General features: G+C 46.7%; 2 protein-coding genes across 4 annotated transcripts in view; one reads left to right on the top strand and one right to left on the bottom strand.

Annotated features, from left to right (window-relative positions):
- jarid2b (jumonji and AT-rich interaction domain containing 2b) overlaps positions 1-16,781 on the top strand; it is a 135,864-nt gene extending 119,083 nt beyond the window's left edge. For both annotated transcript variants that reach the window (XM_064348186.1, XM_064348185.1), the window contains 11 exons: positions 350-867; positions 3,718-3,810; positions 4,331-4,449; positions 5,396-5,466; positions 6,605-6,719; positions 8,670-8,775; positions 9,748-9,930; positions 12,171-12,301; positions 12,779-12,962; positions 13,924-14,031; positions 14,610-16,781. In XM_064348186.1, the coding sequence (XP_064204256.1) occupies positions 350-867; positions 3,718-3,810; positions 4,331-4,449; positions 5,396-5,466; positions 6,605-6,719; positions 8,670-8,775; positions 9,748-9,930; positions 12,171-12,301; positions 12,779-12,962; positions 13,924-14,031; positions 14,610-14,804 (1,823 nt within the window). In that variant the 3' untranslated portion in view covers positions 14,805-16,781. The remainder of the gene's footprint in view (positions 1-349; positions 868-3,717; positions 3,811-4,330; positions 4,450-5,395; positions 5,467-6,604; positions 6,720-8,669; positions 8,776-9,747; positions 9,931-12,170; positions 12,302-12,778; positions 12,963-13,923; positions 14,032-14,609) is intronic.
- The window catches only part of LOC135261677 (dysbindin-A-like), a 69,384-nt gene continuing 60,082 nt past the window's right edge, over positions 16,693-25,994 (bottom strand). Inside the window, exons 8-10 of one of the 2 annotated variants that reach the window (XM_064348188.1) lie at positions 24,579-24,734; positions 19,692-19,826; positions 16,693-19,149 (exon numbers count right to left, since the gene is read on the bottom strand). In XM_064348188.1, the coding sequence (XP_064204258.1) occupies positions 18,896-19,149; positions 19,692-19,826; positions 24,579-24,734 (545 nt within the window). In that variant the 3' untranslated portion in view covers positions 16,693-18,895. Of the gene's footprint in view, positions 19,150-19,691; positions 19,836-24,578; positions 24,735-25,994 lie in introns of both variants that reach the window. The other variant, XM_064348187.1, reaches the window with a different exon arrangement.

Genomic DNA, 25,994 nt, shown 5'->3' with positions numbered 1-25,994 from the left:
TTTCTGCTTGACATGTGGTGTGGTGAGGAGATATCAGCTGCACTTGCTCACACTGGCACACGCACGCACTCACACTCACGCATACTCACACTCATACACTCGCACTCGCACACACACACACACACACACACACACACATTCTCACGCACACTCAAACACACACAAACGTGCACATTGATACTCGCACACATGCTTGCACTCATGCTCACACACACTCACACACACATACACTCACATTCACGTCCACACACAGAAACCCACTCATACATGCACGCATGCACACATACACACTCGTACGCTCACACACACTCTCTCTCTGATCCCCTCCCTCCCTCCTCCTCTCCCTCAGGAGGCTGCGAGCTGGACCTGGCCCGCTTCTTCCAGCTCATCAACGACATGGGCGGCATGCAGCAGGTGACGGACCTCAAGAAGTGGAGCAAGCTGGCGGACCTGCTGCGCGTGCCCAAGTCCGCCCAGGACCGGCTGGCCAAGCTGCAGGAGGCCTACTGCCAGTACCTGCTCTCCTACGACTCCCTGTCGCCCGAGGAGCACCGGCGCCTGGAGAGGGAGGTGCTGGCCGAGAAGGAGGGCCTGGAGCGGCGCAAGGGGCCCCTGGAGGGCCACTCGGAGAGCGCCCAGCGCTCCCTGTCGCTGCCGCGCTACGAGCCCAAGAACGGCCTGGTCAACGGCGTGGTGCACCGGAACGGCTTCCGCGGCCGGCTGAAGGAGCTGGGCTCGCAGCTCGCGGCCGGCCGCCGGAGGCTGTTTGCTCAGGAACGCAAGGAGGCGGAGGAGGGGGAGGAGGAGGAGGGGGAGGAGGACGAAGACAGGGGAGTTCTCAGCGACCAGCACAAGTGTATATACAAGACGATCGCTTTATCGTGGGTCCGCTACCGCCCACCTACTGTGACCGGTCCCCCTGATTATACATTCATCACTCTCTTGTGTAGCCCCCCTGCTTTCGTCTCGTCACCTGCCCTGTGTCCTCTACCAGCCTGCATATCTCAGTCTCAGCACCTCCGGTTCATACCACCTGCGTTATCTCAGTCTCTCCCTCCCTGTGTCCTCTACACAGCCGCATATCTCCAGTCTCAGTCCTCTCCTGTGTCCTACACACCTGGTATCTCAGTCTATCACTCTCCCGTCACACACCTGCGTATCTCAGTCCAGTCTTCTGGTCCCACCACCTGCATTCAAGTCTCAGCTCTCACCTGGCTAAACTTTTGCACTAGTAGTCTCAGTCCCACCCTGTGCTCTACACCTGCTTATCACCATCTCATCACTCCCCTGTGTTAACACCCTGATTATTCAGTCTCATACCCACCCTGTGTCTCATCCCACCTGATTACCATCTCGTCACCACCTGAGTTCCATACACCACCCTGCATTTATCTCTCAGTCACTCCTGGTTCAGTCCACCCTGCATTATCCAGTTCATCACCTGCCCTGTGTCCTCTACACCAGCCTGCATTATCTCCAGTCTCAGTCACTCTCCCTGTGTTCCATACACCACCCTGCATTATCACCAGTCTCAGTCTCTCACCCTGTGTCCTCTACACCAGCCTGCATTAGAGCCTTACTCAGCTTGTGTCCCATACCTCGGCCTAAATCATGAGCTGTGCTGCCTGTGTCCACTCAACCCAGCCTTCATTATTACAGCCATGAATTACCGGCTGACCGCTGGGTCGCAAGTGGATAGTGACGGTCAGCTTAGAATCGTGTTCTGTGGGGTGTGGACCACCAGGAATGCTTCTCTGTCATTCTGTTAGAGCAGCAGTGTGCTCTCAGAAACAGAACAGGGCGACCGATAGCCCGCCTGCAGGCTCTGCGGTCAGTGACCGAAGCTCTCTAGCATTGTCCTTGATCTCCATCGACCGTACTCCTGGAAACCGAGCCATCTAGAGAGGGGAGCCTCGCTGTGCGTCACCCACGTGGGGAGCATGGGTTTCTGCAGGACCTTGGCCCTCTGTTTGCTTGGCCCTAGCGGTTGTGTTTGTGACAGGACCGGTAGAGCTTCCGCCGTTGGCTGCTCCTGCCCTGCGGCCATATGCTTCGCCAGCGTGTGAGAAGGCCGTGTGGCGTGTGCATTTGTGCAGTGCTTGTGTGTTAGTGCGTGTGCGGTACATTGCGCGTTTGTGTTCTTGATCCTCTGCGAGGTGACGGGAGGATGTTTGCTGAAAGCTGTCACGCTTTGGTCTTGCTGCTATTAGGCTAGCAGCGCGTTTGCTTGGCCTCTGTTTGGTCTCTCTGAGCCGGAGAAGGAGAGCGTTAGCTTTGCATGCTGTAATTTGATAGCTTGTTAGCTTTCTCTGTGTACTGGAAATGGTTAGCTGGAAGCAGTGCAGGTGTTTTGTCAGGTTATGTGCCTTGTGTGTGTGTGTGTGTGTGTGTGTGTGTGTGTGTGAGTGTGTTTGTGTCTGTGCGTGTCTGTGTGTGTGTACGAGTGTGTGAGTGTGTGTGTGTGTGCGTGTGTGTGTGAGGGAAGGAAGTGGCCTGCGTAGGAGAGCCGCCCCATCTCAAAGCGAGGCCCTGCTCACCTCTTGACCACACAGTCGGGTGTGCCGTTATGTAGGTCACCGCAGGGCCGCCCGAGACGGACACCCTGAGCGCTCCTCCTCGGTCTCTCTCTGTCTCTGCCTTCCTGTGTGGGCCCACTCCACTCCCCCCCAACACACAAACAGACAGGTGCAGACGCCTTACTGAGCTGTGAAATCAAACCCACACTTGTGCTGAGAAAGTTGTACGAAGAGCAGTAGCGAAAGTAATTCCGTGTGAGTCATTTAAAAACGTTTCTCTGGGTAATGCTTTACGTGAATTTGATCTTCAACAGCGATGACCTTTGCCATAAGCATGTTTATAAACATTACAGCTAGCTTACAAATTTATTTTGAAAGCCTGTGAGGTTAGTTATGACTATGAGAGGAACGGCAACTTTGTATATTACACATCGTACGAAAATGAGCCTCTGTGAGCTGGTTGTAATGTTTATACTTGTATGATGGTGGCGACTGGTAAGATGCATCATGGGGCACGTAGTAGTGTATAATGAAAGCTACACAAGACCCACTTAAACTAAGGTATTATTTCTTTTCCAACCAGAATTTCATAAATGATTATGCTTTACCCTACATTCCATCTGCCCGTTTTAAATCTCGTGTGTGTGTGAAGACGCTGCCCCGGGCGTTCCGCGTTACGACATTGAGCAGGCTCACCTGTCTGAGCCCCATTCTAGCACGGGGCCCTCGGGGAGCTCTTAGTTTGTAATTGAATATCCACGCGGACAGGCCCGTGACGAATGACTTTTCGGCCGCGTAAAGAATGCGGTAACTTCGGCGCTTCTGGCGAAGACGACGGCCGCCAGCGTGTTTCAGCGGGCCGTCAAAGCCAGGCCTCTCCAGGCCTTGATTAATGGGCGGCTTCAAAAAAAGCTCCTCTTCCACGGAGATCCCGGGAAGTTCTGCGCTGAGGGCGGATTTTCCGAGGCCGAGCCCGGGAGAGACGAGGAGGGTCACGGGGTCGCTCGGCACCCACCGTTTCTCCATCAGCTTTTCAAATTGGCCCATCCCTCACCCCCCCCCCCCACAAACGATCAGTCCTTCTATACCGCCTTGATCTTTAAGGGCGTGGGCCGGCGTCACCTCGCGGAGACGCGGGGGCGTCGAGAGGCGACCGCTCGAACCTCGCTCACGCCGCCGCTGTGCTCTCGCTGTCTTTCAGGGGAGATCGGTGTCTCTGACGACCTTCTTCAGGACTGCCAGGAATACCATGAACATGTGCTTTAACAAGGAGCCCAGCGCCGCTGAAGTCGAGGTACGCTTCCCCCTGCGCTAACGCAATGGCGCGTCGCCGGTCTGGGGAGAATAAATATCTGAGATTCAGGCACATTTTGTTTTGTTGGATGTACTGCTCTGCATAGCGAAGACCATCTGTGTTAATCCAAGCAAACGTTTTCCTCGGGTTTCATAGTCAAATGCTTGTGGCACCGCTCCAGGGGAATGTGCAAAGGCTGCCAATGGTGAACACTGATAAACACATGTACAATAAATTACGATATTTCTAGGAAGAATTCATATATGTCTGTTTTGGATGTGGTTCTGGATTTAGCTGTATTTAAAATGCTTTATTAATACCCATCATCTTGGTAACAACTGAAAGATTTCTCTTGTTTGAACGAGTGAATTTCACAGTGAACTTGTCGTGTTTTTTTTCTGTCCGTGTATCGGAGCATCAGCGTGCCGTAAATATTTAAATTTGTTCTCTCTCGCTCTCCCTCTCGCTCTTCCTCCCTGTCTTTCTCTGTGTCCTTTCTGATTTCCTTCCCCGACCGCAGCAAGAGTACTGGCGAATAGTGGAGCAGAAGGACTGCCATGTGGCAGTGCATTGTGGGAAAGTGGACACGAACACGCACGGAAGCGGCTTCCCCGTGGGGAAGTCGGAGCCGTTCTCAAAGTAAGGACCGACGTCGCACCTGCGTTTTCAAAAAGGAAACGCCTCTTTTTAAATTTTATTTATTTAACCTACGTATGCTTAATGTTGGGTATTTCTGCTTGGATGAGACCCACATCTCACGAAACCAACTATCGCGTGTCCCGGCTTTCAGACTTCCTGTAAAGGAAGCGTGACCAATCCGGGCCACGCGGTGGACCGTTGAGGAATCCATTTTGAGATATCGTCAAATCTCAGCTGTCAATCGTCTAACCTTCTGCTGCAAAGTTATCATTATTCAGCTGCCAAACCATCAATCATTGCAGTATGTCTGTCATCCAATTTGGCTTCTTCCCTAAGCCTAAAAGACTTCATGCCTCATTTGTCAGACAAATAGCAAGTAGCGAGTGTGTTCTCAGACAAAGTGGCTTGATTTCTCTTTGTCAGACGGTTTGGCATCATTCCTGAGTAGGCAGCTGAGACTTTAGATTTTAGAACACGCTCTCATTCTTCAGTCAGGCAAAAAGGCCTCAGGCAAATATTTTTTGGCTTTGGTTGCAAGGGTTGAATATGTGCACTTTTAATAAGATAAACATTTTTATTATACAGTCTAGTCAAAGCTTTTGATCATTGTTTTGAATGATAAATAGGTTGATTTACTCTCATGTAAGTGAGTTCCAAAGGCACAGTGGTGTTAGGCACAGTGTTGTTGGGCAGAAAAGCATGCTACTCTTCTTTTTTTCCCCTTGTGCTTTTCATACAAATAGTACTGGCTGCTCGCTGTACCTAACAGTGAAGATTTTCTGACCTCAGCTCTTAAACTGCAGGGGCTCTGCATGAGGTGCATCTCAGTCTCAGCGTGACTCCGCCCCCGCCCCGCCCCTGGGTCAGCCTCCGCGCTGAGATTCGTGGTCCGTTGCACTTCACGCGTGACCTCATTAATAACCGCGACCCCTCTTCTCCTCCGCAGGCATGGATGGAATCTCACGGTCCTTCCCAATAACTCCGGATCCATCCTGCGTCATCTTGGTGCTGTGCCGGGTAAGCCGCTTCCCAGCATGCTCTAGCCCGACTCCGCCCGACCCAGCCCCCCGGCCCTCTCGGTGCGGTTTGAATGCGGTTTATTTTCTGAAGCAAATAACACTGAAATGGCGTGAAATGTGCAAATAGAGTGTGTACCGCATAAAGCACAAGCTGTGCTCTGAGTCAGCACCTGAGCTCCCTCCATGGCAGTGCAGTAAAACGCGCATCGGCCGCGGGAACATTCTTAATGCGAATTGGGCTGTCTGGCAGGAGCGCAGTCATTAATGCGGGCGCTAGCTGTTTCGATGGGTTCAGCCATCTTAGGGGACCTGCCCCAGCCTGACACCAGGGTCCTCTAACATGCTCTAATGGCTCTTAATTGAAGGCAGAAACCATACTGTCTGGAATTTTATGTTAAATCATTTCTCAGCCCTTTGGGGGGGGAAAAGCGATCCTAAATTCAGCCAGGCGAGGCGGCTGGAACCCAGCGGCTGGAAAGAGGCGGCCGTGCGCCCTGTAGGTCGCCCGGGCCGCGGGTTCGAATTCCCGCCAAAACCCGCGGGACCCGCGGCGAACTGGCCCCTCCAGAAGGGAGGAAGCCCGGAGCTCAGGCCGAGAGCGGCGCTCGAAACGAGCCCTCCCCCGGCAGCCGGCGAGCGCGGCGCGGGTTCAAGCCGCGAGCGGCGGTGCCAGGGGGCGCGGAATAAGCCGCCATTCAGCGCTCCCTGGCAGCCGCTGCCCTCTCCCACGTCCGCCATGCCCACTCAGAGAGCTCTTCTCGTTCGCTCAGGGTTTAGAGACCGTGCTGCGCATTCTCTTTTAAAGCCCCATCCCCCACCAGAGTGTGTTGCGTGGGCTGTTCCGTGCCTGCATATCAACAAGGTGGACTGAAAGACAAGTGCACAATTCATCCTAATAGAAGAAATGGTATTCTTCCTTGTGGCAGTAAATGAGACTGCTGTATGCTTGTAAGCAGGCTCCACCCATGTACACACATGGCACTGAAGGAAACACAAAGGCCCATTTAATGTTCCCAGGTTTCTTACTGCTGCTACTGTATGCTGTCCTCGGTGTTCTCATTTTAAGTCTCTGTTTCTTTCCTCCCTGTCTGTGCGTCTGTCTCTCTTTCTCTCCCTCTCTCTCTCTCTCTCTCCAGGAGTGACCATTCCCTGGCTGAACATTGGCATGGTGTTCTCTACCTCATGCTGGTCCCGTGACCAAAACCGCCTTCCATACATTGATTACTTACACACTGGTGCTGACTGCGTTTGGTAGGTACTCTCCATCGTCCGGTAGATAGCTGTCCTCGCAGATCTCCTGAGGTCACAAAGGAGCAGTGATGTCACAGGTCACGTGCTGCAAATGTGGCACCAGGATTGTTGTTTAATTACCATTTAACGCTTGTGTCTAATCGGAGCTCGGGATAAGTTTTTAAGTTCTCTTGAAAGGCTGTGAGCACGAACCCCAGGGAGATGTTTTAATTGGAATTACAAACACAGCACCAAATAAACTGGCTTGAAAAGGCAGATTTATACATGCTCAGAACATCCAACCAAGCACTTCCAGGGTTTTTTTATTTCTCACCGGGCGATGCTAGGTGCCTCTTAGATGGAAAGCACGACGCTGCTGAGAGCTGTAAATTTTTTAGTGCGCCGTGAAAGATCGCAAAGCCGATCTGCTTAGAGGAGATAATGGGCTCGTAAGTGTTATTCATTTATGTAAAAAAAAAAAAAACTGGCGTAAGATAAGAGCCGGGTAAAAAAAAGACACCCAGACAAAGAAACAGACAAAAGAATCGCGCGAGCAGCCCTAGCATCAGCCCGACTGAGAAACTACAGCGCTGGTTTTACAGGACAGAGAAACCTGGGATGAAAGCACTGAGACCATTGACTATTGTGTGCTGGTGAACACAGCTCTTTTATATTGGAGTAGATTAGGATCCTACTCGAGTCGCCAACAGGAAGTGGAGAGGCTGTTACCTTTTCAAAGGATGGTTTGGCGGCTGCCAGAATGCCAGTTTGACGTCACTGAGCCGAGGCTTTGCCGCGTAGCCGCAGTTATGGTTTGAGGTGTTCCAGGTCGGCACAGTCCAATGTTTGTCATTCGGGGCATGGTGTGATCTGTGTCTGTGTGGCCCCTCCCATTTTATTCCATAATTACTGTGCCCAGTGGCTTCTGCCTAGCTGCAGTGACGTCGTAGCAACATGCTTGCTTCCCTGTCCCGAAACCCTTTTGGCCAGTTTAAAATGCTGAGCCAAGATGGCTGCATAATTTGAAGCATTACAGTTTATGGTGAATCATTCATGTTCGCCTGACATTGGAACAGATACGGATGAGTTCCACTCTACATTTTTGACTGTTAAGGGCATTTTTCTTGTAATAATAATGCCATTATTGGGCGTCATATATTGAATTATATGCTTTACTAAATAAAACACTCAGTGCTTGTACAGACTGTGTGAACACAGCAGAAGCGCTCAGTCAGGCTCAGGAACGATGCTCCAGTCACTGCCATTTTGTGTTCTGGGACAGGAAGGCAAACTTTCTGACGGCAGGTCTCGCTGGAGCAGCTCTTCCCTGCGGTGCGCGGAGGAGCGAACTGAAGCTGATTTGTGAACGCGCCATTTTATTAGCTCGCTTTAGGAGGCCCCCCGCGGCTCTCCCCGCGGGCTCCAGAAATAACGCGGGGAGCCGCCTATTCGTTGTTTTGCGTGGGGGGGGGGGGCGCGGCTCCTCCCGTTTGGAGTTATCCCGCGGAATGAATTAGTTCCCCCTTCGTTATCCTCCTCGCTTCAAACTTCACCCCACGCGCCTCCCGCTTCGAAGGGGCTGCTCTGTCAGATCTGACGCCAGAGGACTCTGGGGCGGCGGTTTGTGGCGCTCTGGTGCGCCGCCTGGTTTGGGGCACCAATCCTGACCGTCCCAGTGGTAGCCGTGGTTAGGAGTCAGGTTGGCCAGTGCACAGTTGGCCAGAGTGTGACTCTGCTCCCCACACTGCAGCGTGAAATGAAGTGGTGCTCGGGTGCGTGTTTATACCAGAGCGCTACGATGCGACTCTGCCCAATCGGTAGAGGACATTGCAGCGATGAGTCAGGCTTGCTTACCATGAAGTGTTCATATTTGGGTAATTAAGATGGGGGGATATCTGTCTTAATTCCCCAAATAAGGGGTTTGCTGACATTGTGTTGGAGGCTGACCACGCCCCTTCCTTCACGCATTAGGTATTGTGTTCCTGCTGAGGAGAAAAGTAAGCTTGATAAAGTGGTGCACACGCTGCTCCAGGCCAACGGGACCCCGGGCCTGGAGATGCTGGAGAAGAACATCATGGTGAGACCCCTCCCACCTCTCACCCGCCTTCCCCCGTCCCCTCCCACCTGTCCCACCGCTACCCCCGCCCACTCCCACCTCTCCCACCCCTTTCCCCGCCCCCTCTGACCTCTCCACCCCTTCCCCGGCCCCCTCTCCCTCCCACCTCTCACACCCGCTTCCCTCACCCCCTCCCACCTCTCTCACACCTCCCCCTGCCCCCGCCCCCTTTCCCGGCCGCCACTCACAGAACGTTTCCCCACAGTACCGGGAGGTCGCTCCCCACCAGCTCCATGCAGCAGCCACACCTGTGAGGTGTCTGCCAGCAGCGCTGGGTCATGGGGGCGGAGCCATAAGGGTCACTCACTGTTGAGACTCATGAGATGTCTTGTGAGAGACTCTAACAGTAGAGATTCCTGCCTTTCTTTTTCCCCTGAAGGTTTGGACTTGGTTGGAGGCAGAATTTTTCTATAAAAGTTAACTGCTATTCTTTGTTGTTTTATTGTTCCTTCAGCAGTTAAAGTCCAGCTGTATAAATGCGCATAATGTGGACAGTATATATCGCTGCAGATGTGGCTGTAAGGCTGCACTTAATATAAAGCAGTGCAGAATGGAACAAAGCCATTACACTAAACAGGACCGTTCATCTGAATGTTCTGGGTAGAGTCCCTGGGGTGACACTGTAGCAACTTAAACTGCTGCAGTTAAAGGAGGCCCAGCCTTTGCATGTACGGTAGACTAGAACACAGCTTTTGCACACATGGAAACACAGCTTTTACACGCTAGGGAACACAGCTCGTCACCAGAAGGGATGCAGGTTTGAATCCCAAAATCGACACAGTCGGAATACCCTCGGCCGAAATGCCGAACCTCGTCTGCGGCGGTGAAAACCGTGCCGCGTGATTGGCCCGAACGCAGCGCGTGGGTCTCCAGGTAAAGAAAGAGTTTACGACGTGCCGCCTGCCACTCCCCCCCCCCCCCCCCCCCCCCCAGATCTCGCCGGAGCTTCTGAGCCGCGAGGGGATCAAGGTGCACCGCACGGTGCAGAAGAGCGGCCAGTTCGTCGTCTGCTTCCCGGGGACCTTCGTGTCCAAGGTGTGCTGCGGGTACAGCGTGTCGGAGACCGTGCACTTTGCTACCACCCAGTGGATGGACCTGGGATACGAGGCTGCTAAGGTGAGCCCACATCTCTCCTGTCGGGCACTGCCCCCACCCTAAAACGCCACGAGAGGGCATCGGGCCCTGACTGTCCCCCCCCCCCCCTCAGTCACACGGGGGATGGGTGGGATAGGTGGGAGGAGTATTTTTTCAGGAAGGTGACAATCAGACACAGCCGAAGAGCTTTCTGCCTGTTTCCCCATTAGAACAGCATAATAAATGTAGCCAAAATCAGATGGAAATTTTCATCCTAAAATTTACAGCTCTCAGTTTAATTTTAATCTGCAATGAGCGTGTTCTGAGATCCAATTTAGCAATTGTAATTATTACATGTTTGTGATTATTAACATGATCCTGGTTCCATTTTGTCTGTCAGCAGTTCTCTGATAGTTGTTGATTGGGGCTGTTAGACAGCCTTGTGAGATTGCCTTTGGTTGGTGGTGCTGTCGCCCTAGCCCTCCTTTCCAGCAGGTGGCTGCATTTATTCATTCTGGCCTTTTCAACCCCTCTGAAAATGCATCGTCTTTCAGTTTACTCTTCCTTCCCTTTGCATCCTTCTTGTCTGTTTAACCCCTTAAGATGCACTGGTGTGAGTAGTGAGTTTATTTGTATTGATTCCGTTTACAGTGAAATTTTCAACCAATCTGTTCAGACAATATATACCGTTTGAAAGTGATAAAACTCACAGTTCTCTCTATAAACTATTTTATGATGCCAATGTTTTAGTGACCCCCATTACTTATTTTGTAATGTGGGGAGGCCAAACAGGCTTGAGGGGGTCTTCACCTATGCATTTTGGAAATCCACAAATCACATTGATGTTGATGTAGATTTTTTTTTAAAAAGCTTTTTTAATGAAGTCATTCTGTATCAGCAATATCAAATTAAATTGAAAAAAGATTTTTTGAACGTGCCTACCTTACCTGAGAGGCATTTTTCAGAGGCATGTAGTGGCAAAAAAGAGCACTTACAGAATGACTTGTTTGTGAAAATTACTTTCCTCAGTGAATCACAAAATAATCAATATTTGCTGCTCTGAGAACTAGTATTGCTGTGAAATACTTAAATTGCCATTACAATACTGGCAATACTGATGGCAGCAGCCTTGTTTTAGCCAATGAAATCATGTTTCTAACGTTGTAGCCTATAGATTGTTCAGCTTGCCAAATCAAACTTTTTCAGTACACACACGAAGAACTACGCAGCAGCAAAAAAAGGTTCTTGAGGCTTTGTACCTAATGGTTTCGCAACAAAATAAATATCCTGCACTGCCTAAGTCTAAACATAAGAGGCCTTGAAGGAAATCGCTCGTCTGAGTGAATACTTCTGAGGAGGACAGTGAAATCTTGGCTTTGACTTCAAAGCAGAGGGCATGTTCTGCGAAGGACTCGATCCTGTTTTATGTTGGTGAGCATGTAAATGCATCCACAAAATGTGTTTCTTTATTATTCGGTATGCTTATAAATAAGGAGTGGGCGTGAATTATAAATGCGGCATGTGAAATCGTGGGATATGTATGTGACATTTTTATGGGGGTGGGGTGTTTGACAAAAATGTGCATCAATGGACCTCAATAAATGGATTAGTGACTGTATTGCTAATGTAGTTGTTTTCTACAATCTTGCAGACTTGCTGCTGCCAGAGGGAGGGGGAGGGTGGCAGACAGGGGGAAAGGGAGCTAATTTCAGCGCACTTCTTCCATGAGCGTACAGTATACAATAATGTAGTATTTTTCACCTCTAAGGACTCATAATATCATATGGTTCCCAAGTGTCCTTTTGGAGTCCTTTTTTGTCCTTTCCTTTTTGGAAACTCCCTTAGACATAGCTTTGGGGAAAAAAAGCAATGCAGAATACTCATTTTTGGTGCTATTGTTATCAAATTTGAACCAGCATTGGTCCAGTGTTGTGGCTGCAGCTCCATTGTGTTTCTAAGCAGACCAGGCACATCCACGAGCATCTGTATCCGCTCAAAGAAATAAATCTTTCAGGCGAGAAAAAAAACTTCCTCCTCCATTGTGTTTGAGCATCTGTTACATTGTTTCAGTGATAGTTGGAGTAATTCTGGCTCTTGGAAAACAAACTCCCACGGGTTACCTTTCAAAAGAGACCAGGATTAATGGGCGAAAGGGTTCAAGAATAGTAACCGTTTTATATTGGGTGTGTCATTTTCAGGCTTGTGTTTAAAAAAAAAGGGGGCTCAGCATAGGGGGTTTTAATAGAATTCTAATCGTGTGATTTTCCCACTCGACTCCCCAGGACCTAAAATGGCGGCGCATTGCGAAGCCCTTTTCCATGGAGAAGCTGCTGTACCAGATCGCCACCGCCGAATCCAAACGCGAGAACGGACACGTTCTGAGTACAATCTCCGCTCTTCTCAAAGATCTCAGGTGCGTCGCCTAGCAACACACACAATCGATACGTAGTGTCCCCCGCAGAAGCAACCGGTAGCATGATATCATGAATTTCGAGACCCGTATTGGTAGATTTGTAAAACTAAACACAGTATCTCTTGTGACCATTCTGTGACTGAATGGAATTCAGTCTTATACCACTGCAGATATCCAAGGATATTGAAAATAAACCTTATATCAATGCAATATACTGCACTGTGTACTTTTGGGGGGAAAAAAATTATGAGAAATATATTTCACAGCAGTGTATTTAAAAATATGTATCTTAAAGTGGCAGTAAGCTACATTTTCCATATATAGTGAAGCGTTGCAGTACGTATGCATTCTGATCCTGCTTATGTATTGAAATACACGAAGTGTAAAGGCTCTTGAGCTCACAGAGGGGGCGGAGTCAGCGGGAGTTTCCATGGCAGCACAGAGCAGAACGTTCCGACCCTCTTCCCCCCCCAACAGGGATATGGAGATGAGACAGCGGCAGGAGCTGTACCAGGCCGGGCTGCTGTCCTCCGCCCGCTACGGCACGCACGACGCCAGCCAGCCGCCCGGCGAGGGCAGGAAGAAGCCGCGCAAGTGGCTGGCCCTGGAGTCGTCCGAGCGCCGCTGCCAAATCTGCCAGCACCTCTGTTACCTCTCCATGGTGAGCGCCCGCCGCGGCGCGGGCACCGCTAACGCCCGTGTGCAGCGCCGGGGCACAGGGTCATGTGACTGTGAGCTCTGTGTAACATTACGGTCCTGAGCTTTGCTGTGGGGCAAGAAACTTTTAAAGCCTTTCATTGTATGTTACCGTCAGTCAAACGCTACAGCTTTGTATACACTATACTATTCTGGAAACCTACAAGAGGTTGTTGTGAGGTAAAGTGACATACATTACAATTATACCGTGGTAGACTATTTCAGGGGAGTTGGGCTGATATACCATACGTTTTTAAGTCTGCGCTTGGCACTATAATGTATGGCTGTAGTGTACAGAACAGCTGTAATTATGGTACCTTCAGACAGAGAAGTCCGTTTATAGCTGTTGCTCTATAGTTGTTACCTTAAGGCTTTTTTCACTTAAACAATTATGGGCGTTCTGAAGAAAAAATATTTTCTTTGCATTCATTTATGATTTCTTCCTAATTGAAGCTCGAAATGTATTTTAAATATTGTGATTAGAAAGTGATTAATAAGTGCTTGGTACAGCCAATCAGAAACAGCTTTTTCGATGTTACACTAGTGTCAAAGACTGTAGCAGAGCAGTGGTTGTGAAGATGTGTGTGTTGGGACTGTGAATATTGCTGGCAGTCAACAGCATGATGTTTCAGAGGACACAGGCAGCCTTTGTACTGATTTCTGTTCATTTAACGTGCTGCATCTGGACAGTCCCCTGACCAGCACTTAAAAATTGGCTTCTAAACGTGGTGCATGATAAATATCATGTGGATGAAGCTTTCACTTTGATCTCCCCATTTGACATGATGGGGTTAAAGAGGAGAAATCTCGCACATGAGCAATGTAAACACAGGGGCTAAGCCAAAGCTAATATTATAGATTAGCAATGCAAACATAAATTAACGCGGTTCCCCACTCTGACATTTCTCTCTTCCTGTGTCCGGCAGGTGGTCCAGGAGAACGAGAACGTGGTCTTCTGCTTGGAGTGCGCGCTGCGCTACGTGGAGAAACACAAGTCTTGCCGCGGGCTCAAGATGATGTATCGCTACGATGAGGTAAGGCTGGCCAGTTCCTCAGCCGACCATAGAGGGGGCGCCGTTGAGACGGAGAACTATAGCGCGGCTCTTCCCCAGCAGTGTGTGTTAAGTCTGGATCCACACCCAGCCCTGCATCAGGGACATGTCACAGCGGGTGATAGTTACTTAGAGTATGCAGGCCTAGACACAGTCATGTCCACTCCTAAGAATCCTCAGCATCTTCTCTTTATTGTGAAAATATAAAATATTTCCTTGTCAATGATCTTTGAATTTAAATTTGGAATTTGAATTCTATTTTGTATTCTATACTATATCATCTCATTAAAGTGTAACATTTACAGGCCTGACTCAATTTGACAAAGGATAATTTTATTTGTTTTTCCATTTCCATTTTATAGTTTCTTGAAATAAAGGGGGGAATAAACATATAAAAACATGAGCCACACGAGACATTGTGTTTAATCATATGTAAATCATTTCTAGATAAAAAGGGGGGAAAAACTGTTTTTGACGGCAGAATTTTGAAGGCTTTCTCCTGATTTTTTTATTTGTTGTTTTTTTTCCTGCATGTTTTTCTCTCCGCTCGCCGGACTCAGGAGCAGATCAACAGTCTGGTGAGCCAGGTGTGCGGGCGAGCCGCGGTGAGGGGCGGCGGCGGCGAGCACTGCAACGGCGTGAGCATCGGCCGAGCGCCCGCCAAGCGCGGGCCTCGCAAGCGCGCCACCGTGGAGGTGTCGCTGTCCCGCCTCTCCTCCGCCCACCTGTCCAAAAGCGCTATGAGCTCCTCATGAAGATGCCAAGAAAGTCCCCGCTTTTAAACCTTTTTTATTTTATTTCATTTTTTAAATAACTTTTGGTTTCATTTTATCGCCCCGCTTCCCCACGTCCTCTACCTTCCCCCTTAGTATGAAGAGCCCGCTGTAGAAAGCGGGTTCTTTTTTTTTGCACTAGCTCGAGAGAAGATTTTTGTTTTTGTTTTGTTTTTTTTTTTTAGAGGTTTTTTTTTTGTTTGTTTTGTTTTCGTGTCCGTCTTAGCATTAAAACGAAACGTTCGCACGTGTAAACGCGTCCTACACCTGCTGAACTGACGCTGCTCTGTGAGGTCAAAGGTGACTTCCTTCAGTTTAGCCCCGCCTCCCTCCCTCCCTCCCTCATCAGCCCCTATGACTGCACGCACGGTCGTCTGGATCCGTGAGCCAACGGAGGAAAGGAAAACTCCCGATCAGCAGGAAAAAAATTTTTAATGTTTTTTTTTTTTTTTAATTTTTAATTAGTTTTATTTCTCGATTGGTTGATTTTAATCTCTGTAAGCAAGCAAGCAGCTATTTTTGTGGGAGCACGGTGGCGGTCGGGAGAGAAGACATTTTGGTTCACCTGCGTTTTTACCAGCTTGATTTTTTTATTCTTGATTTTAACCAAGCGGAAGTGTTCTCATTCTCCATTTTCTTCCCTCGGGGGGGGCGGAGGTGGAGAGAAGACCAGGGCTGTCGAGTTCAGAATATCTCTGTGTAGGACGGGGGGAGGTGACCCGTGCTCGCCTCCGCACCGGTTAGGAATGAAGGGAGAGAGGGGCTGATGTATGCCTCCTTTCCTAGTGTGTGAAAACTGTGCCTGATTCTTAGTAGGAAAATCCACATTGTTTTTGGTGCTGTTGGGTATTACTGTATATCAAATGACAAAAAAAGAGAAACGCGGATTTCTAGCGTTTCTTTTCAACGGGACGGGAAGGCCGCGAGGCCTGTTCCGTTCCAGATGTGCAATCGTATTGACATTCCATATTCCTCATCCTGTCGTTTCATTTGTACCAGTAAGCATTAATTATTATTATTATATTATTTTCTGTGTTTTTGATCCATATTTTTTTGGTCTGATGTGCTATCACAAGTAGAGCCACTAGTCAAAGGTTGTAAAATGTGAAAATCCAAGTTTTTTGCTTTCCCCCCCATCCCCCTTTTGAGTTTTCACTTTTCCAGATGTACTATGAATGATTAAATACAAAACCACGAAATCAACTAAAAACAACTTTTGTACATATTCCTGTAAATTTCTTTAAATACTTGAGCCTTTTTTGTGGGGGGGTGGGGGTGGGAGTGAGAGTGGGGGGGTGGGGGGTGGAAAGATAGATGAAGAAAAAGCCTTACATTTTTTGTTTCTTCATCTGTGTGCGTTTGATGCTACAGGGTTGCTCTTGTAACATTTATAAATAAGTGCTGCTTACATCACTGAAAAAAAAAGATATCGAGTAGCGGGGGCCCCTTAGTTTTTTTAGCTTTACTTTTTTAAATAAAAGGGAAAAATTCATTCACGAAAAAAGGTTTTTACATTTTCATTACTGAAAATTCAACAACGTAGTAGCTACTCATGTTGCACTGAGCTTGTTGGAGGTGACTGTCAAGACCACCTATAATCCAGTTTGTTGGTTGTTGTCCTTCACAGAAGACTGAACTGTTTTAGGAGTATTTAATGAAAACCCGAGTTGAGTGTTTTCAAAAAAACCTGAAAAAATACACAAAAAAACAAAACGTGGTTGTCGAGTTTTTATGACCTTACGGTGTACTCTGAGTTGTTTTCCTTTTTCTACAGTAAAACTATTGCTTACAGTCTGACCTTTTATTTATTGGCTTTGACCCTCTGGCCTTTTCTTGCCATGTGGAAAGGTTCATACCGGCTTTTGCCAGGTTTTATTTTTTTTTGTTTTTGTTTTTTTTTTTGTTTTTTTACTTTTCGAGTTTGTACTTTTAAGGTTTAATAAAAACTTACAGACATTTCTCTGTGTTCTTTCTTCTTTCTTGGAGCAGGTTTGTGCCTCCAGTGTCTGTGTGGCTGTCACTGTTGTAGTTTTTATTCTTTGCTCTCTACAAACACTGCTTTCTTTCGCTGAAATTAATTTAATGGCCATTACAGTTTGCTCTGTTTAGCTTAATCTGAACAATTTGTTTTATCAAGAGCCAACTGTCAGTTCCAAATTAGAGATCATTAGGGGAATTTAAGAAATGGGGGATCCAAATATTTTTGCCAATATCAGATATTTACAAAATCAGTTACAACGGCTTGTTTTTTCAAGAATTCTCAAACTTGTGCTGCATTGCTGTCATTTTGTTGGAAGGGAAAAAATCCCCAATTTCTCCCCCTTATTTAGAAACGTGAGTTGTGCCCAGTCCTTAACCCAGTTATGCCTGGATGTCGGGCATTGTTAGTGTGCTTTCCTCCAAGCCGGTTACTGGCCCTGTCCCATCCCTCACACTTGTAGGCTTTGCACTCAGTCAGGGGGCTACTTGGTTACCTGTGCGGAGGATGGTCACTGCACATGCAAAAAATGTGGGGTAATTTACTACAGCATGAAATTGTGCTGGATGCTGTTATAGCAACAGGAGGCTAACCTCTGTAAAGATAAATTGAAATTCATTCTAATTTATACTAGACATGTGGACATACTGTATATATGGACCAATAATATGTGCTACAGTGGAAACTTAAATAGGAATATTTTCTTCCCTGTCATCTTGGGGACACCTCCATTTGGGAAGACTCTTTGAACTTGGTGAATTGTGAGATACACCTGGCTCCAAATACCAGTCCCAAGCAACATTAGGGTAAGGGTGCATTAAGTGTGGGCTGAGTGTACTGCGTGTTGTCGTTTTTTAGACATGGGACAGTCTTGCACACTTACTCACGCTGCATGAACACGCACTTAAGTAGACAAAAGTGTGGGTAACACTGTTTTACACAGACCACAAGCATTCCAAAGAGGCCAGTCCTGAGAGGAGGAAATGCACACTGCTATAGCAGACAGCTGGTAGCCTGTGGGTGTATGCTGTACCATTTGGAGGAACTACTGCAGCAGAAAGCCAAGGAACCCTGGGTGGAGCCCCATCGCTGCAGTCTCCTGGTAAGTCGGCAAACCGTTCAACCTTTTCGACGGAGCCCCCGCCCTGAACTCCCGGCAAGCACCTGTATTGGCTGAGGCTCTTGGGACCCATACAGTAGTCTCACCAACAACATATTCACAAAACATAAGCATTAAATTTATATTTTTCTGCATAGGATTTGCATAATTCAACAATGCATTAGACATCTGCCGGAGAACCTGTATTTCCAAACTGCTACAGTTTTTACGGTCTCTTGTAGGTCAGGTATCTTATATAGTTATCAAAGCTACACAAACCCGTTAATGGGTGGAGTTATGTGCTGTAAGTTGCTAGGGTTTATTAACCAATAAAAGCTGCTCTTCTTGTCAAGACATGGCCGATTGGTTCAAATGAAAGAGTCACAAGTTTGTAGCTTGACGCGTTTGTAGTACACGAGGCCTCAGTTTCTTTGTGTCAATTGTAAGGAACGGCACAACTGTTTTAATGACCATCACATCTTAAAAGCAACTCGGCAGTAGGCTATGGATGCTCAGTCAAGAGTAAACCAGAGTTTTTGGTCTTTCTACTGTCCGTAGAAAATAATATATTATTGAAGGGCATCAAAAATGAACAACACAATTTATGCACAGTTTTAACAAGTAATATAACCCAGAAACCCAAAAGTAGCTTTCAACTTTTAAATTGCTGTCTTATGTAGTGAAAAAATGTGGCCACTGAAGACCATTTAAGCATTTTTTAGCTTTCATTGAAGACCATGTAAGTGATGTTTGCTTAGCTCATTAAATTAATTGATACTGGGCTAGTGTTCAGGGGGACAGAGAAGGTTCATATTTTGTGAGGGGAAGAGAGGGGGAGATCGCATTACCACACAGTACTGTTGGGCATTACCAGACAGAGTTTCTTTACAAAAATAATAAGCAGAGAACACAGATGATTGAAGACTCCTTGCGTGGCGAGCGCACGTTGTAGTTTTTTTTTTTTTTTAAATGGCGGTCCGGTCCTTTGCCCAGGCTCTATGTGGCCGGCGAGTCGCTGTCGTCCGAGTCCTTGGGCGGCCGGCCTTCGGGCAGCGCCGCCAGCGCCGCGTCGGCCTGGACCTCCTCCTCGTCCGGCTGGACGAGCGGGGGCTCGGCCTCCTCGCCCCCCTCCGTCTCCGGGCTGGCGGAGTCGGTGCAGGTGGAGGAGAGGGAGGAGAGCTTCTGCCTCAGCTCCGCCTGCGTGGGCACCCTCAGCGTGATCTCCGCGGGGAAGGGCTCCGAATCCGGGCCTGGAGGGGGGAGGAGGGGGGAGGGGGGAGGATGAGCCACTGCGTGAGGTTAAAGACTCCACACCTGACCTCTGCACAGCGAAGCAGCGTTCATCCTAGCCACCGCTTTCCTTAATTAAATCTGTGTAATTCATGTTCTGCTAAGCACAAAAAGCCATTTAAAAACTGACTCCCCCATCGGATTTATTTGAGCGCAAGCCTATTTCCGGAATGGTTAACATTACGGAAACACCAACTAAGTGCTCTGAGGTAAATGTCAAAGGCAGTTAGATTTCATTGAGACTTGGAAGAGTGTCACTGCTGATTACAGCAATTTCTGGTACCTGAACATGCTGACAACTGCAGGTACGCAGTCCACTACTGCGCAGAGCGACAACCCCCTCACGATCGATAACACGGTATCGTTAAAGAATTCACAACTGGAGTCACAGGGAACCTGATGCCAAATCAATGAAAGGATTTTAATCCACAAACAATGACTGACTGAACGTAGTCGACAGCAGAGCTGCTTCACTCTCCTGAGTGTGTGAAAGGAGCCATACCCAGCATTGGTGAGGCTACGCTGTTATCGTCTCCCCCGGAGTTGAGGAAGACGTCCAGGGCCTCGTGGTCCGACATGTCCATGAGGTCCATCTGCTCCAACATGTCCACGTTCACCTCCATCGAAGACATGCTTCCTATTGGCTCTGACCATGACAAAAGAAGAACCGTCACTGCCTTTTCGTGATACCATTACCCACAATGCTTACAACGGCAAGGATCAAAATCCAGGAATTGGGTCCCGGCCTTTGATGTTTTTGGGTGTAGATCTTTGGAGAAATTAAGACTGAGTAGGATGGATGGATCAGGGTTGTAGTACCATCACTGCCTTTTCATGACACCATTAACCACAATGCCCCACAATGGCAAAGATAAAAATCCAGGAACTTAGCCACTGTATTTAGCCAGAACTGGTAATCGGGTGTAGTACAGTAATTCAGTTCAACTGAGCTTATTCAAACACAATTGGAAATATGCAACACAAAATAACATTTTTAAGAATCAATCTGAAACAACTAGTAAAATATGCTGACTTTTGGTCAATTGCCGACTACAGACGATTGTGAAGCCAAACTTTGGTTAAGGTTTGGCCGCAGAATTGCTGATGGCACAAAGGATTAGATCAGTCATACTTTCCTGTAAGTTCAGAGTGCCATTGCAACCTGTGGCCCAGGTTTTCAGACATGCTTGGAGCTCCCTCAGTTATACATTAACCAAGCAAAGCCTGCTCTAAATCTGTAACTTGGCCACAGGTTCAGCCAAAGCCTTTCCAGAGCAGCTGAAGTTTATCTACTTTGCCAGTTGTCCTCTCCGTGAGGTGGATGGTCAGTTGGTACCCATCCGTTCCTCCGAGGTTACAAAATAAAAAATAAAAAAAATCTTAGAAACTTTGGCCCATGTAAATTTCCCATCACACCTTCAGGAAGAGTAGCATCAGCAAGGATCCTAATGTCCACACTGATGTTAGGATCACGGATAATACAGACTGACCAGATGCTGACCATCTGGTTAGTCTATATTATCCGTGATCCTAACATCAATGTGGACATTAGGGTCCTTGCTGATGGCACTCTCCTATGTTCTCCCCATTCTCCCTTTTTTCTTTACAGGATTAGTAACAGTTTCTGGTGCTTCAGGCCATCCTCTGAAGATGCACGGTACCAGGCTCAGGTAATTCATTTGTACTTGCTTCTTAATTAATGTTCAAAATTCAATGTTTTGGCTTCAATAAAATAAAGACAGAACTTTCAGCGTCAGGAGTATGGAGCTGACCATCTGGTTAGTCTAAAATAATATCTGTGTTAGTACAGCCAGTTCCCTTTGTAAAAAAAATAAAATAAAAAAAACTGGCCTTCAGTCTTGCTGTTCAGCTGAAAACTAGTTTTCTCCTCCTAAAACTCCTGGAATCTTTCCCTTGCAGATTTTTGTCATGACTTTTAATTAAGCTTAACTGTGATTTTCGCTCTAGAGTTCCATTGCGGTCATTAGTGTGCATTCGATGTCATTTCTAGTGTTCACTTATTTAAAGGCTGCGTACCTCAGGTGTTGTGAGCGCAGGGGGGGGGGGCCAGCGAGGCGCAGTAAGGAAAGAGAGGACACCGTTAATGTCCCTTTCGGAGAGAACGGCGACTTCCCACTGTTCGCCCCACGTGGTGTCCCCACAAAGACACCGTCCCACACACACACACACACACACACACACACCTCACAGTGACGCGAGCCTCTCACAGCGACCCCCCAGGATGTTTAGCGGGCCTGAACTGTTTGTACGCGCGGGAGCCGAATCAATCCATCGCAAGGCAAACATCGCTGGCGTCCGTGCCACTGTGAGGCGCCCAGCACTGAAACTCAGTCAGTGAGCATGAGGTCATGCAGGCGAGTGTTTGATCTCTGCAGGCTGCGGCGGTGATCAGCAATGAGTGGTGCAGGCTTCCTTCCTGTCCAGCGCCTGGGAGAAACTACGGCCAACACAGCTTATGAATCTGCTGCTATACGAACCTACTACATGTTGAATCTATTGATTTTTCATCTATTGGCTACGATAGAGCGTATCAGTGGCACTACAGAGAACTATTCCCACTACCCTAAGATCGACAGTATTCTGAATATTTCAGGTGTTTCTAAAAAGTACCTGGGTTGTTCCATTAGGAATTGGTTTTATTTGTTTTTTTGACAAGCTGGGATTTTGAATAGTTAAACCTCCTTATGGGGACCGTTCACATTTTGCGAAGGGGATGTACACTCAACTAATTTCTTGTTTTCTAAAATGCCCTGCGCTGACTAGAACGTCAAGTTAAAAGGCTTTAGTTATTAGGGCAAACTATTAATGTAAAAGCAGGAAGATTGCATAATGGATGAACTAATTGTTTTAAGCTCAGTTTTAAGAAAATATCCCTAAATAACTTTCCAGAGATGGAAGGCCCAATTTCATAACAGTACATCTGTAAATGCAGAAATTGATGTAAACGCCTTTTCAGGAACAACTGTCCTGAAAAACTTGATAACCCACAAAAACATTTTAGTGATTTGTAGGTTGTTTAGGTGGAAAATAATAATTGAACACTGAGTGAGTCAAAACTCTTCAAAACACCCAGATCATTTTGGGAGTCCTGTTGGACTAAGAAAAGTCGAGAGGATGTCAACGTTTTTCCCTTTGGGGGGAAAAGTTAAACGTGGGTTGTCAAGGTTTTAGGACCAACCTGCAACTGCCCACTGTGGCAAGCTCAGTGAAAATGCATTCAAACAGTGCCATCAGAATCCTGAGAACTAAAATATGGAACCGATAAATAAAATACATCAGCAGTGATGAAGTGACACACAGGAAGATCTCAGCTCTGCATGAAGATGTGTGAAATATGACCAAGGCCAAGAAGCAGACCAACTATATTCACAGATATATAGCCGCAAAAAGATAAGAATGGGAGATCTTACAATATGTGATCAGTGCACAGCCAGGATGGCTCACAGTACGGCAGATCATAAAATAAAGCCATACTTACCAATCGTCGCCTAACTGATTCAGTCTGTTAGGCCAAGCGTATACCGTTTAGCAGAGGTTCCTAAACTTGGTCCTGGGGGACTACTATGTGCGCTGGTTTTCATTCCAACCACAACTTCTATCCCAAACTTACAAGCAACAACAAGCTGTTAATTTTTCTTAAATAGGTGCTTTTCATATTTAGAGGGATTATTTAACCTCTTAAAGTCACATTTATGCCAGAAATAGCTATATGTGGCATGTTCACAATGTGCATTATTGTGCTATATTACAAACAATTACGTAAAAAGAGGTAACACATTTTTTGACCGATTGAAATAAAGAGGTTTATCAATAGGCTCATAATTGGTGTACATGTGGATACTAACCATTTTATAGATGAAGAAGAATTGCAAGACAAAGCAAATGACAACAAGCCAAAGCTGCATTGTGCTAATATGATTAAAGAAAAATGATGAAAGCACTTAAACACGTGTTCAACAACTTAATTAGGAGCCTATTGATTCATCTCACTCAATTTGCTCAATTACAAGATCTGTTGCTTCTTTATATGCTTGTTTGCAATATACCGTAGCACAATAAGCGCAATGTAAACATGGGACTTTTATCCTTCATGGCATGCATAGCTATTGCTGACATAATGTGGCTTTAAAGGGTAAATTAAAAAAAGCACCCAACTGAGAAACATTAACAGCTTGTTTACATTCTGGGATTGCAATTGTGGTTGGAAAACCAGTACACAAAAGGGGGACTCCAGGACCGAGTTTGAGAACTACTGCTGTACAAAGTACATGCCGGAGAGGATTTTGTTATTATGCTTGAAATGACTTTACCCATTCCATCTAAGCTATGGAACTAATTGAGGGAGAATGTGAAGGCCCTAGATGTCAAGGTAGAGTCACTGGTTCTAGACAATGCAGCGCAAGCACTTGTAAAAAAGCTTATCTCTTATCCTGTGTCCTGACCCATCAGATAAACACTGATTTAAGAACTGCAAAAAGCTACTACCTGCAGTTTGGTCCGGAGAAGTGTGGATTGAGTCTGCAAGGCGAAATCCCATTGGCTGCTGGGACATTCTCTGGTTTTTTGCAGCATTTTACAGAGGACCTTATAAATGTGGTGCTTATGCAGCTAAAATGGGGGTGTTTAAATATGAAAAGGTTCGTTTCTGAACACCACCCCTTTCCCAGAGAACGTGGACCGGCTGAGGCTCTGGTGGACTGACTGACAGTTTCAGCAACAGTCGTTCTTTGTGTTAACTTCAGACGGAAGAACTGCAGATTCTATTAGAGCAGCCATCGCCATTCCCATGACAACCACATGACTTTCAGCTGACCTACAAAAATCATTATCTGGCCCTCTGTGACCTCACATAAATAGCCCAGTGTTTCTACCCCATCTCTCCCATGCGTGGTAATTGAACTACGAGGATGCTCGGTCTCTGATGACAGAACTTTGATTGACTTTGTCTTCCGCGACACAAAAAATGACACTGTTCTCGAGTAGTGAGATGGCACTCATCTTTCCTCCTCAGACTCCATCCTTTCTTTGCAAGCGTGACATTTTCGGGGAGATGAAGGGTGCTTACTAAAATAGAGAAATGAATCATTCCATAGCGAATCATCCAAGGGTTTTTAGATTTTCCGACATCCATGAACTGAACACGCTATTATTATTATTATTTTTAAACGGATGGAATATTTTTAACTTGGTAGTGCCTAAAGGAAAACCACTGAAAAATCACTGAAAGTACTCGAGCAGTAAGTAATAAAGTGTTATTCCCGGTCTTACGGACACTACGAGGAAAATGGCGATTATGAATGCAGTGTATATGCCACTGTGAGCTCTGTCGCCAGTAGAGCGAAGACACCGCACGCTGGCTCCCTCTCACCTCTCCTTTCGGCGATCTGCAGGTACCCCGTGGACAGGTACTGCTCCATGTCCTGCTGGAAAGCCTCCTCAAAAAACTTCTGCCTCTCCTTCAGCTTCACCTGCTGAGCGTGCTCCGTCTCCACAACCTTCTGAGCATGCTCAGAATCCAGCTCCGCTGCCAGGGGGAAGACGGGGAGCGATGGTGAGTGCCAACAATTAAAGACATATATTTTAAAATGATTAAAAATGGAAAAACTCATTGTTCATTTATATTGAATGCATTATATATCAGCTATCATACAGAAGGTAGCCTGTCATATTTCATCAGAAGGTAGCCTGTCATATTTCATATAATAAGAATATGTATCTTAAAATAGCAATGCATTAATATTTGTTTTCCTAATCACTGTATTATTAGTGGTTCTGACATGGGTCCCACACCTCTTTTCCTGGTAAAAGATTATTATGTAGCGAATCATAGCAGCTTACAAAATTGAAAAAATAGAAAATATGTTTTAGAAAAAATATGTTTGAAAACACAGTTCAGTGGAATGCCTGGTAGAAGACAATCAAGTTTATATATCAAAATAAATAAACCTATTAAAAATATATAATTAAGTAAATGTGGCTGTTCCTTCCCCTGCTGCCATACAGTACATGCAAAAAAAAAAGCTTAGAAATGTGGGTTTTGTCTGATGGCTTTGTCAAAAGCATAATCCCTTTATTACTTCCTTATTCTATACAAGAGGTTAAACACCTAGGATTACTTTATTTAAATACGTTAAATGTAAACACATGTAAAGCAGCACAGTGCTGTGCTGTGGGATTTCAGCACCTGTACCCTGCGCAGAAGCAGAAGTCTCGTTTACAGGACGCCGAACAGGAGGCGTGTGGGACACGGAGGAAGAGGCATCTCTGGGGACACGCTCTGCCAGTGCGGATTTCCACAAATCTCACTCCGGGCTCAATTACTCCACATTAGTGTCATCGTCTGTCACAGTCACTGCGCCAGCCCCCCCCAACAGCCCTGCGAGACAGCAGGAGGCTGACGAATGGATTTACTGTTTTTTGGGGGGGGAATAAGGAAAGGTGTCGCTTTCCACATTTTGTTCCAAAACTTGAGTCATCTCCAACGTAAAACCGCTTTTAATTCCAGAGGCCGTACATACAAACAGGTTATTTTTACAACCTTTATTCAGAATTAAAAACATAAATAATTTAAATTTCTACAGCATTTATTCAGAATTAGAAACATTAATGATTTGAATTTTTTTTCAGAATCAAAAACATAAACATGATTCCAGTGCATCTTCCATCAGACGCAGAGGTCTTTCCTGACCAAAAATAATGTTTGAAAAATAATCAATCAATCAATCAATAAATAAATCAATCAAATTTAATTTGTATAGCATATTTTACAGCAGTTGTCACAATA

Source organism: Anguilla rostrata, chromosome 8 (assembly GCF_018555375.3).
Source record: "Anguilla rostrata isolate EN2019 chromosome 8, ASM1855537v3, whole genome shotgun sequence".
NCBI classification, from domain to species: domain Eukaryota; kingdom Metazoa; phylum Chordata; class Actinopteri; order Anguilliformes; family Anguillidae; genus Anguilla; species Anguilla rostrata.
Note: the sequence above shows the minus strand (reverse complement) of the source record. Positions and strands in the feature narration are given on the sequence as shown.